This window comes from Xenopus laevis, chromosome 9_10L, assembly GCF_017654675.1.
Source record: "Xenopus laevis strain J_2021 chromosome 9_10L, Xenopus_laevis_v10.1, whole genome shotgun sequence".
NCBI classification, from domain to species: domain Eukaryota; kingdom Metazoa; phylum Chordata; class Amphibia; order Anura; family Pipidae; genus Xenopus; species Xenopus laevis.
In genome coordinates this window covers 72,145,344-72,157,503 of record NC_054387.1, presented here as the reverse complement: position 1 = coordinate 72,157,503, position 12,160 = coordinate 72,145,344, and the positions used below count along the sequence as shown (strand labels likewise).

The following is a 12,160-nucleotide window of genomic DNA, read 5'->3' as shown; positions in this document are numbered from 1 at the left end:
ATACTGTACAAACCTATCTACTGCCTAGGTGGCCAAATGAGGCAAAGATCCACTTGTGGAAATGTCCACTATGTCTTACCCTAACTCTATCAGTGCTATCGAATATAACCATACAAACCTATACAGATATCCTGTTGGCATAAACCAATGAACATGTAGCTAAATAAACTAAAAAAATCTAATTTAGTTTAGAAATGCTGGTAATGGTTAAAACAACATGAAGCATTCGAATTCAGTGCATATGTCATGTCCGGTCTTCAGTAATCACAAAAATATTTTAAGTTGAAAACAAGAGCTCTGTAATGCGATTGCAGAACAGCCTGCAACAGATTTCCTGACTGTAGAACATGATGCACTTTAATTTCCACGTCAACAGATTGATTGTATTGCAAACGGCAGCTGCTGTCCAAAACGATGCCGATTATAACGATTACTTGGATTGTTCCCTAATGTGCGGCTCAAAGCTTTTAACACCAAAAGAGGACATGAAATTATCATAAAGCTTTTGCAAAAGGGCAGATTAGAGCATGGTAAATCAGCATTCTGATACCTAGCGATCTGCGAGTTTTGATTACATTTCTTATGCAGAATAGAAGACAGGAACCCTTATGCCAACTTAGTATACAAAGTGCAACAAACAGTTGCAAACTGCCATGTTTTCCATACTTTGCAGCCTGCATTTATCTGACATGTGCAGATCTCCGCATCTCCAGAAAACACAGCAACCTGTGTGTACCCCATGAATGCGCATTCAGAAACAATGTATTCCTGAGAATCGTGTGGTGGGAGGCATTTAGGCCTTATCCAAAACCATCAATTGTTTTCTTCATGTTTTCTTCACGCTACACTCTGCACCTGCAGGTGATACAGGAGATGCTTAAATCTGGTGTCGTAGTGAAAAAACCCTATTATTTTCTTCCTTCTTTGCCTTTCTATGTATACACTGGAAAAAAAGTTGCTTGATATACAGCTTGTATCTGCAAAAGCATGCTCCACAACCATCATTTCAAGAACTCAATCTATAAATGATCAATCAGAGATGCCATTATGCTGACTATATGGGAAACAGCAAGCAGTGTGGCAGCACCTCCTCAAGAACACAAATGTAATGACTAGGGATATTCTGTTATTGAGTCATCTTTGTTTATACAAGGGCAGACAATATGTGACAAAATATATCATAATTGCAAGCAAAACTCTCCTAGACAAAGACAACCCCCGTTCAGAGGAAGGCTAGTGATGGACACCCCTGTTGAAATAAATGGTCTGGTCTCCTTCATCCTTACAATAACAAGTCATCTTGCTCTCGGCTTATCAAACCAATGTCATTTCAACCTTGTGGCTGTGCAGAAATAGAAGAGGATAGAGTGGGAGCTGCAGAGGGAGAATTATATGCATTATTCTGCCTAATTGCTCACACACTTCACTCCTCTACATATGATTATATATGATATGATTATATTTTAAATAGATAATCTACTTAGTAACGCCGAATGCAGCATGCAGGCCAAACTGCAGAAAGAATCTCCTGCTTCTCCACAAAATATGCTTTTTGGTATCCCAATGCAATTCAATAATGATGGACAGTTGGGGGCAGATTCACTAAGGGTCAAATTTCGAAGTAAAAAATACTTCGAAATTCGACCCTCGAATTGAAATCCTTCGACTTCGAATATCGAAGTCGAAGGATTTAGCGCTAATCCTTCGATCGAACGATCGAAGGATTTTTCGTTCGATCGAACGATTAAATCCTTCGAATCGAACGAAGGAAGGAAGGATTTTAATTCAACGATCGAACGAAAATCCTTCGATCAAAAAAAGGTTAGCAAGCCTATGGGGACCTTCCCCATAGGCTAACATTGACTTCGGTAGCTTTTAGCTGCCGAAGTAGGGGGTCGAAGTTTTTTTTAAAGGGCAAGTACTTCGACTATCGAATGGTCGAATAGTCGAACGATTTTTCGTTCGATTCGTTCGATTTCGTTCGAATTAGAACGAATTTAACCAATTCGATGGTCGAAGTACCAAAAAAATACTTCGAAATTCGAATTTTTTTCATTCGAATCCTTCACTCGAGCTTAGTGAATCGGCCCCTTAGACTATCTAAGTCTGACCCTATCATTTGTACTTGGAGACAAAAATAAGTCCACAACTGTTCATACTAGAGTTTATGTAGAGCGTACACCGTGCACTATCACTTATAAAGGCTAGGTCTTACTTGATAGCCAGTCATAGCTTATTATAATATATAAATAGACATCAGCACATTGTGTACAAGTCATCTTGCTCCTAGCTTATTGTTTGTAATGGTTATTTCCATACACATAGATAGCAAGATCTTAGAAAGACATCCTTTTTAGTAGAGCTGGAATGCAGAATATAACCAAAGTTCATAGTAGTTATAAAAATGTTTTGTTTTTTTTTAAAAAATGGTTTAAAGATCCAAAAAAGAAATATTCCATAATCAAAGGAAATATTCTAAGCAATTTCTAATATATTTTATCATTCCATTCAACCATTTTCAATGGGTATTAGCAAACTAAATTTTAGTTGCAATAGATAGATTAGATAAATAGTGAGTTTCGATTTTAATAAATAAAAACTTGCCCACTTCTTTTCATACCTATGGGATTTTTGGGAGCGTATTATTCAAATGGTGAGTTCGAACTTTCACCCATTGGTAGAAAATGCTTCTAAAAATCCCAAAGGAATGAATAGAACGTGGGTGAGTTTTTGATTATTACAATCTAAACTCACATTTTGATAAATTTGCCACTAAGTGTGTGAATGTGATCTCTAAACCCAGCATAGAGATCACATTCACACATTAACCACATAAGCGCAGGATGGTCCACAAGTGTAGACTACGCAGAATAATGAGCCGTTTGTATATAGTTTATTGTTGTGAAAGAGTCCATGAAATTTTTAGGGGGCCAGTAACTTCTAGTTACATCACTGAACACTAGTGTTGACTGTAAGATCCAGACAGAAATACTTAGTACTAAACTTGATGGATGATGCTGACATGTGGCAAGCATGTTTGCATTAAACTTCATATTCTATGTTTTTCTTAGATATTTGTCATCTGCAAAAAGACATATACTTTGCTCCCAGTACTGTGCCTGTGTTCCCTTATCTAAATAATCTTTAGTGTAGGCCACAACAAGGATTCCAGAGATACTAGTCGCATCTCTTTCTTGATGTGCTCCTTCGCCATTCTCCTATCTATCAGCCACATAGATACTTAATAGCAATACACCACAGTATTATCCATACACACATTTGTGGAACAGTGACAAGAACTTTTCTGAAAGCTTCATTAGATTTATAACAGCAGTTAGATGTGTCCATATTCTAATGTAAAGCCATGTCATCCTGTACCAGAAACAGAAATAAAGCAGAAAAGTACAGATCATATAACCGATGCCTATTAACAGCAATAGCCAATTACTTGAATCTAAAATCCCACCTCTTTTGAACCAAACTGTTGTAATATTAGTTATTAAAGGGATTTTTGATATTAAATCCAATAAACACAGACACATAACACACAATTAAGAGAGGAGGATTTTAGGATAAAAAGCAGTATAGGTGGAGAGAATAAAGATATAAGGGAAAATATGCCTCAGCACCTCTCACTCCAGTTTCTTTTTTTGTGCCTTCTCTTTCCTTAACTGCAAAATTACAGTACATACTCATACATTTATAGTTAAAAAGCAGAATTTATTGTCACATATTAAAATCCATTAGACCCCACAAAAAATCCTAACAAATTTCATGCTTACCCAGCACTTGATCATAGGAATTGGATATTAAATCCAATAAACAAAGACACATCTAACACACAGTTAAGAGAGGAGGATTTTAGGATAAAAAGCAATATGGGTGGAAAAGGGTAAGAAAGGAAAATAAACCTTAGCACCTCTCCCTCCAGTTTTCTTTTTTTTTGTCCCTTCTCTTTCCTTCTAAAAGAAAAACTAAACCCTAAAAATGAATATGAATCTCTATGGTAGAAATGATTTAGGTCTTTAAAGTTGTCACAGTAGTTTGCCATCTTGGATCTTATTCTCAGTGTCCATGACACATCGGCGCCTGTTGAGAAGCTAAGCTTAGGGGTTGTTGAACTGATGCTACAAGGCTGATTATTAAATGCTGATGGTAATTGAGCTGGTTTGTGAGCTGCAATATACCAATAATTATTTACTAATCAACCAAAGCCTTATAGTGTGACATGTATGTATATATTCAGTATCTTGTGTGTTGGTCCCTAAGCTCAGTAAGTGACAGCAGTACAAAGCATGTACAGTGAACCAGCAGAAAAGAAGATGGGGAGCTACTGGGGCATCTTTGGTGGCATCTTCACTTCTAAAGGGCTGTGGTTGCCTTGGGCTGGTACAGAAGCCGAAAACATAATGTACAACATTTCTGCCTTACTTCTTAAGTTATGCTTTAGTTCTCCTTAGCTCCTTTAAATCCCTTTCTAAGAAACAGTGTTATATTCACAAACAGGACTAAAGGGACTAAAGGGAGCAATCAGAAATTGATTGATGGATGATTAAACCTGGCCATACACTTGAAGATCCACTCCTTTGGCGAGGTCACCAAAAAGCAGATCTTTCCCCATTAGGCCTACCTTGAGGTGGGATGCATGTAGGGTTAGCACCTGGCTGGTATTTTACTGACCTGGCCAGTAAAAATGATGGTCGAGTCCAATGTTATTAATAGGGAAAAAAGATAAATATATAGAAAGGCCAGTATTTTTTTCTGGAAAAGGTGGCAACCCCAGATGCATGGGATGCTTGAGATGCATTACAACAAAGTAGATACAGGCAGTTGGAGTGAGGACAGCATGAACAAGGCAATGTGGACCTGTCTGATTGATATCTACCCGATTTTTGGCCAGTTATCGGTCATTGAAGCCCATGGGGGTGCTATATATGGGCCAAAAAGCTGACCACTGTCAGCAGCTTTTATCTGCCCATGTATGGTTACCTATGCTCTCACTGCTGATATTGAAAAAAACTGCATACATATGTTTAGTTTCCCTTTAAGGGTTTTTCTGTGGTTTAAAAAAACTAAGATAAGATAAAATTAAGACAAAATTCATATTTAGTCAGTCTAATGAAGCCAACGAAGTATGGGGCACTATTTTATACGGCACTCCTGAGATACTCCTGCTGCTAACCTTTTACACCCCAATACCAACAACTGCCAAGACAACATTACCAGTGAAAATATAAAAGGCCACCCAGACAGTAGGTTTTAACTGGTAAAGAGAGATTAAAGTCTGATGTCACTATGGGGTACATTACTGTAACATCTTCAGTACAACTTTTATTTGTCCTTTCATGTGATTTCTCATTTTTTATCAAAACAACATTTACCTATAATGAAGATGTAATAAATAAATACACAGTGTATTGAGCAGAAATCAAAAATATGAATTATGAGCATCAACAAACTTTGCAGTCTATGGGATCGAAGCCTGAACCATGTCACGTTAAATTACATACATGCAATTTGGCATCTGACTTGAATACAGTCAATTAATGGTTTGAATGCAGTAGATCATGTAGTTAGAAGATCCTGAAAACTAAATGTCATCATTGTCTGTATTAAGTAGATATATTATGCTAATGCACAAAGCCTGGGAGCTCCAAACCATTATAACTATTAAAGTTGTCCGACCAGAACCAGCAAACTTTCCTGTTGTCTACAATGTTCTCAAGGACATTTTCAGTTCAAGGACAAATCTATGCTCTGTCCTGTAAGCAGCCCCGATTCCAACCCCAAATCTGTGGTTTTCAGCTTACTAAGGTTCGTTCCCCTCTTTGGTTAGGGCAACTCTTAAGTACCAATATAACTGATACATACCTCCCAACATTTTGGAAATAAATGTTGGTGTGCGTAGCGCAGCAAAATTTTTAAGACTATGCCCATTTTTGTGGCCACACCCCCTAATTATTATGTTAATTTTACAAAATGTTGCAGGTTATGAAAGTTTGAACATATTTCTGTGTTTTTTTCCCAATTATTACAGTTTTGCTAATGAAGGGGAATTGCCCTTTAAGCTGTAAGTCTAACTTTTCCCAAGGGACCTCCTTATCTAAACTGTTACAATTAATTATTTGCTTAACTGTTACAATTGTTACAAAGTATCTTATTTGCACCTGTTAGCTGTTCTGTGCTCTCTGTCAAAAGCCAATTAAGTTAAAAACTTTGTTTCTTTTTCTGCCTGTTCAGTGCAGAGAAAGTAGCGATTTTTCAGTACAAACGCGGGACTGTGGGTTGAGCCGTCAAACGGGGGACTGTCCCTCTGAAAACGGGACAGTTGGGAGGTATGCTGATATGCATGGAAACACAATTCTATATCATCTTACTATAGTTTTAAAAACATACAGGGCAACAATTACCCCAACTGACCGTCAGGATGGGACCCCCAATTACTATTTTGCCTCCCCCCCTTGTTTGGATCCTAAACATTACAAACATAATAGTTGGATTTAGTGGCAGAATTAATCACAATCAACTATTATAAAGATATCACTGCTGAATACTGTGTATTATACCAAGTACAGTAATAGATATTCCTTAATGACTCTTTAATACAAGAAACTTAACTGAGAAAAGGTGTCTGGTTACATTTTAACAGCCTAATTGAATTATGGATTTATGTTATAAAAACATTGTGGCTGCCTCGGGAGATGGAATAATGCATTACTTTATGGAGGTAACATTTGAAAGCAATTCAAAGCTGCAAAGGGAAACCAGCGCTCATCCAGCACGAGGTATAGACAGACAAAGGGGCAAGAAATTGATTCTCATATAGTGTAGTATTTTTTCATAAATATAGTCCACCCTTTTGTGAAATTAAAATATTTCTAAAAAAGGTGCCTTCTCCAGAATATGCTATTTGCCGTGCTTAAACTTCACACAATAGGTGAGTCTAATGTGAGGATACTCACGAACGTTTAAACGAAGTTTGGGCGTTTAGAAAGATAATTGGACGATCATCCCCTCAATTCTCTCCAACCTCTATGGCTTAAAAACAATGCGCTGACATAGTGTAAAATCGTCACTTTTTTAATCCCAAAAATAACATTAAAATCACACTCACAATGTTGCTGTTAAAATTTTCGCATTAAAACAAAAGTCACCAGTTCGGTATCTGTTGGAGTCACTTAGGCAGCCGGTGTAGATGTTTTTGCCGGCGTCTCGACCGCCTCGTGTATCCCAGTGCGCTCGTGGATGACGTCACTGCCCGACGCGTTTCGTCTACTGACTTCCTCAAGGGCTTCGAAAGTTTCAGTGCGCATGTCACCTTATGAAGAGATATCGGATCCGGCTACGTATTCCTCCCTTCCGCTTCTCCGTCCTACTTGTTTATATGTTGCTATAGCAACATCTTTCCAGCGAAAAGTCTCCTTTATGTTACCGCAACCCAACAAACTATTTCAATCGCAGGGGAGACATCATTACTGTCCCTACCGATGGATAGATATGTCCCCATGTTATACAGCCTCTTCACTCTTTACCATAAAAACATTCCAACAGTTCCCACATACAGCGTAAACAGCATAATTGTAATCTAGATCATTTAGAAATTTCAAATGGGCCGCAAAATCCAGCTGGATTTACAGCCTAGAAACCTTTACGCCTAAAGGACTTAATGTAGACATCAATTTGAGAGCTTTTTTATAATTTAAATGGAAGTAAAAAATATGTATTTGTATGTAACGACCTAATTGCCCTAGAATTATAATTTTGCTGCCCATTTGAAATTTCTAAATGATCTAGATTACAATTATGCTGTTTACGCTGTATGTGGGAACTGTTGGAATGTTTTTATGGTAAAGAGTGAAGAGGCTGTATAACATGGGGACATATCTATCCATCGGTAGGGACAGTAATGATGTCTCCCCTGCGATTGAAATAGTTTGTTGGGTTGCGGTAACATAAAGGAGACTTTTCGCTGGAAAGATGTTGCTATAGCAACATATAAACAAGTAGGACGGAGAAGCGGAAGGGAGGAATACGTAGCCGGATCCGATATCTCTTCATAAGGTGACATGCGCACTGAAACTTTCGAAGCCCTTGAGGAAGTCAGTAGACGAAACGCGTCGGGCAGTGACGTCATCCACGAGCGCACTGGGATACACGAGGCGGTCGAGACGCCGGCAAAAACATCTACACCGGCTGCCTAAGTGACTCCAACAGATGCCGAACTGGTGACTTTTGTTTTAATGCGAAAATTTTAACAGCAACATTGTGAGTGTGATTTTAATGTTATTTTTGGGATTAAAAAAGTGATGATTTTACGCTATGTCAGCGCATTGTTTTTAAGCCATAGAGGTTGGAGAGAATTGAGGGGATGATCGTCCAATTATCTTTCTAAACACCCAAACTTCGTTTAAACATTCGTGAGTATCCTCACATTAGACTCACCTATTGTGTGAAGTTTAGGCACGGCAAATAGCATATTCTGGAGAAGGCACCTTTTTTAGAAATATTTGAATTTCACAAAAGGGTGGACTATATTTATGAAAAAATACTACACTATATGAGAATCAATTTCTTGCCCCTTTGTCTGTCTATACCTCGTGCTGGATGAGCGCTGGTTTCCCTTCGCAGCTTTGAATTGGATTCTTGTACAAGTCTGAGGGAGAACAGACATCTTTGGAAACTGGCAGAGGGAGCGAACCACCAAGACCTTTGATATCCTTTATTGTGTTAAACATTTGAAAGCAATGTTCTTTTCCATATTAATTATGCTTCTAAATACTTCTGTTTAATTGCAGGCATCTATAAGTCATTGTGGCCTGAGCACATTGGATCACTCTCCCATGCTGCCACTCATTAAAAAAGAGATAAACAGCATAGTGATGGTGGGAGATTCCCCTACTGTACTTATATATTATAAATGCTCATTTTTCCCATACTTTATTAATCCCACTTCATTCTATATTCAAAAAACATGTTATTTTCCCCTGCAGTATGGACAATGTAAATTCTTTGATTCCTCCTGTAGATACAACATAAATGCTATATATTTTTCAGCTCCCAGCATCCCACTATAGCCCTGCACCCACTCCTGTCTGCCATCATTTTTATAAAAAGGCTCAGTAGCATTTCGTGCAGGGGTGGTGTGAGGGGGAGGTCTGTGCAATATGCATCATTTCTGCATCAGGTCCTGAAAAGGATGTCGTGTGACAGCAGTGGAGATGCATAATGAACCGTATACAGTGCTGATGGGGGGTTGAGCTGCCTCTAAATGATAGCAAGCCTTACAATGTATATATCTCAGGGGATCACCACATTATTACCAATTAATCATGTAAATTAAGCTATGCCCTGTGCCCTAGTAATGGACTACTGCAGTGTACATTAAAGCAGTGAAGCCGGCATGTGCTACCGATTGTAGCAAGATAATGTCTGTTCTTCTTTCTTCTTGAAGGCTGGAGTCTCAGATGCAGGACAGCAGGAGCAGAGGTTGCCCACCCCCTACTACATGAATTGTAACTGTATGCCCCTGTACAGAGGAGGGAGCATTTGGTCTTTTTATGGTTTGGCTAATTTGAAGCCTCCTTTCCTTTGAATAAAAGCAAGAAAGACTGGCCAGAACAATTAGATCCACACAGGTGCACAGAGACTCATTCAACCCTCTGCTGTCAAATGACAATGTCTGCAATGTATGGGATCAAAGGATCCCCCTGAGTTGTTCTGCTTTCTGTGCACGACAAACATCTCTGCCCTCCTCCTGTTCCCTGCACAGACCCCATTAGTGAGCAGGCTGTAGGCTGGGATCTGAGCCATGCTTTATTTGCAGTGTATGTTCTAGCACTGATAGGCCAGCCACACACTACTGCTGCCAAGCTACCTAACATCTGCTTTTAAGACCTGCCACTGTCATAAACCAAATGGCTAGCACTGGCACCTCCTATATACCTAGAGCTGACACAATCATAACTTTGGCAACCAACCCCACATCACCAGTCTAACACTGGGAACAAGCAACCTCCTAACATTGATAACCACCCAAACCTCTTTCACTACTGTAACACCACAAACTGGAACCATTCTGTGCCTGAGCACTGGCACCCTCCTGACCCCTAATGCTGGCACTATACTAACCTCCAGCATAGACAACCTTCTAGCCCCTTGCACTGGTACCCCACTAATCTCTACTCTAGCACCAGAAATAACCTAAGACATAGTGCCATCCTAATTCCGAACCCTACTTACACCTACCACTGGCACCCTGTTAACCTCTGGTTCTGGAATTAGCACTGCCACCCTCTTATACTCTTATAGCATATTCTTATACTTAGAACTGTGCCAGCCTCTAACACTAGTGTCTTCCAACGCAGGTACTGGTACTATCCTAAACCAAACACCAGCATCATGGCAAACCCTGGCACAACCAACAGGTAAATATCACTGGAAGCAACCTGACCTATATTCCACAATAACCTATTAGCAATGCCACTAAACATACCTCTAGCATTGCCAAAACCATGTATGTATCCCTGAAACCGACATGCCATTAGCCCTGGCACTTCCTTATATCAATTTCTGCTACTTGTACCATTACCTTTTGGTCTGCACTGGCATTATCCTGACATGTAAAACTGGCACTATCATTAGATTTAACCCATGCACAAATAGGATCTTTAGTGGCACAGATCTATTCCTATAGCAATAATAGCATCCTCACATGGTGCAATGGCACAGTCACTTCCTCTGCCTCTGGCCCGGACCATTCGAATATTTAGGCAGGTGTCATCCCCCCTAATACGGCCTTATTATCTAGTATTGGGTAACGTACGACAATGTGTCCCTGGTACATGCAACCAAGCGCGATCATCTCGCCAGATGTGCAGTGATGACTTACCGTGGGCAGCAGCGGTTCCATTTGTGCTCCTTGCTCTTTCATCTCCATGTTGCAGGAGGTCTCAGGCTTTCCCCGATTCTGCAACGACTGTGATTTTCTCTGCAGCGTCTTCTTTACTGTTCCAGTAGCTCAGCTCTTCTTAGTATTCCGATCAGGTAGCTCTGGAGTAGGAGGAAATTACAGCCCGTGAGCCTCCCCAATCACATGCTGCCGCTGCTGCCTCTGGAGTGTAAATTGTCTGGCAATGAAGTGCGAGCGGTGCCGGTACTACTGGTCTCCAAACCCAGTGCACTGACTGAATGGCTACATAATCTCCTGCAGACTTCAGTCTGTCACTCCCACATGCGATTCTACACAGGCTGAGAATTTATTGACGAATGAGGGTCAGAGAGAAACTCAGAAAATACAGTTGGGAATATATCCTCTGGGAAGGGGCTGTGGGATAGCAGGTATAGTAGAGACATATAGTGCCTATAGTAGCAGTTCTTCAATATTTTGATTGAGTTTTACAAAGCATAAAAGATGCACAATGTAGCAGCTCATATTAAGCTTGAAAGAATAAATAAATGCAGCTGACAACACAAGATTATATAACAACTATATACATATAAGATAATAGTTTCTGTGTAGGCACTGTGGCTGTGGGATAGCAGGTATAGTAGGGAGAGATGGTGCCTATAGTAGCAGTGGGATAATAGCCTCTGGGAAGGGACTGAGGCTGTTGGATAGCAGGTATAGTAGGGAGAGATGGTGCCTATAGTAGCAGAGGGATAATACTCTCTGGGAAGGGACTGTGTCTGTTATACAGCAGGTATAGTAGGGAGAGATGGTGCATATAGTAGCAGTGGGATAATAGTCTCTGGGAAGGGACAGTGGCTGTGGGATAGCAGGTATAGTAGGGAGAGATGGTGCCTATAGTAGCAGAGGGATAATACTCTCTGGGAAGGGACTGTGTCTGTTATACAGCAGGTATAGTAGGGAGAGATGGTGTCTATAGTAGCAGTGGGGATAATAGTCTCTGGGAAGGGACTGAGGCTGTTGGATAGCAGGTATAGTAGGGAGAGATGGTGTCTATAGTAGCAGTGGGATAATAGTCTCTGGGAAAATACTGTGACTGTGGGAGAGATGGTGCCTATAATTAGCAGTGGGAATCAGTGGCGGAACTACCAGGGTAGCAGGGGGAGCGAGCGGGCCAGGGCCCACACCCCCTCAGGGCCCCCCGGCAGCCCGTGTGCCACTAAAATTCGGGCCGTAAATCTCGTACGGAGGGGG

At 40.2% G+C, this 12,160-nt stretch overlaps 1 protein-coding gene across 2 annotated transcripts in view; it reads right to left on the bottom strand.

Moving 5' to 3' along the window:
* The window catches only part of slc4a10.L (solute carrier family 4, sodium bicarbonate transporter, member 10 L homeolog), a 104,722-nt gene extending 93,514 nt beyond the window's left edge, over positions 1-11,208 (bottom strand). For both annotated transcript variants that reach the window (XM_041576030.1, XM_041576028.1), the window contains exon 1: positions 10,889-11,208. In XM_041576030.1, the coding sequence (XP_041431964.1) occupies positions 10,889-10,936 (48 nt within the window). In that variant the 5' untranslated portion in view covers positions 10,937-11,208. The remainder of the gene's footprint in view (positions 1-10,888) is intronic.
* Positions 11,209-12,160: the final 952 nt, after the last annotated feature.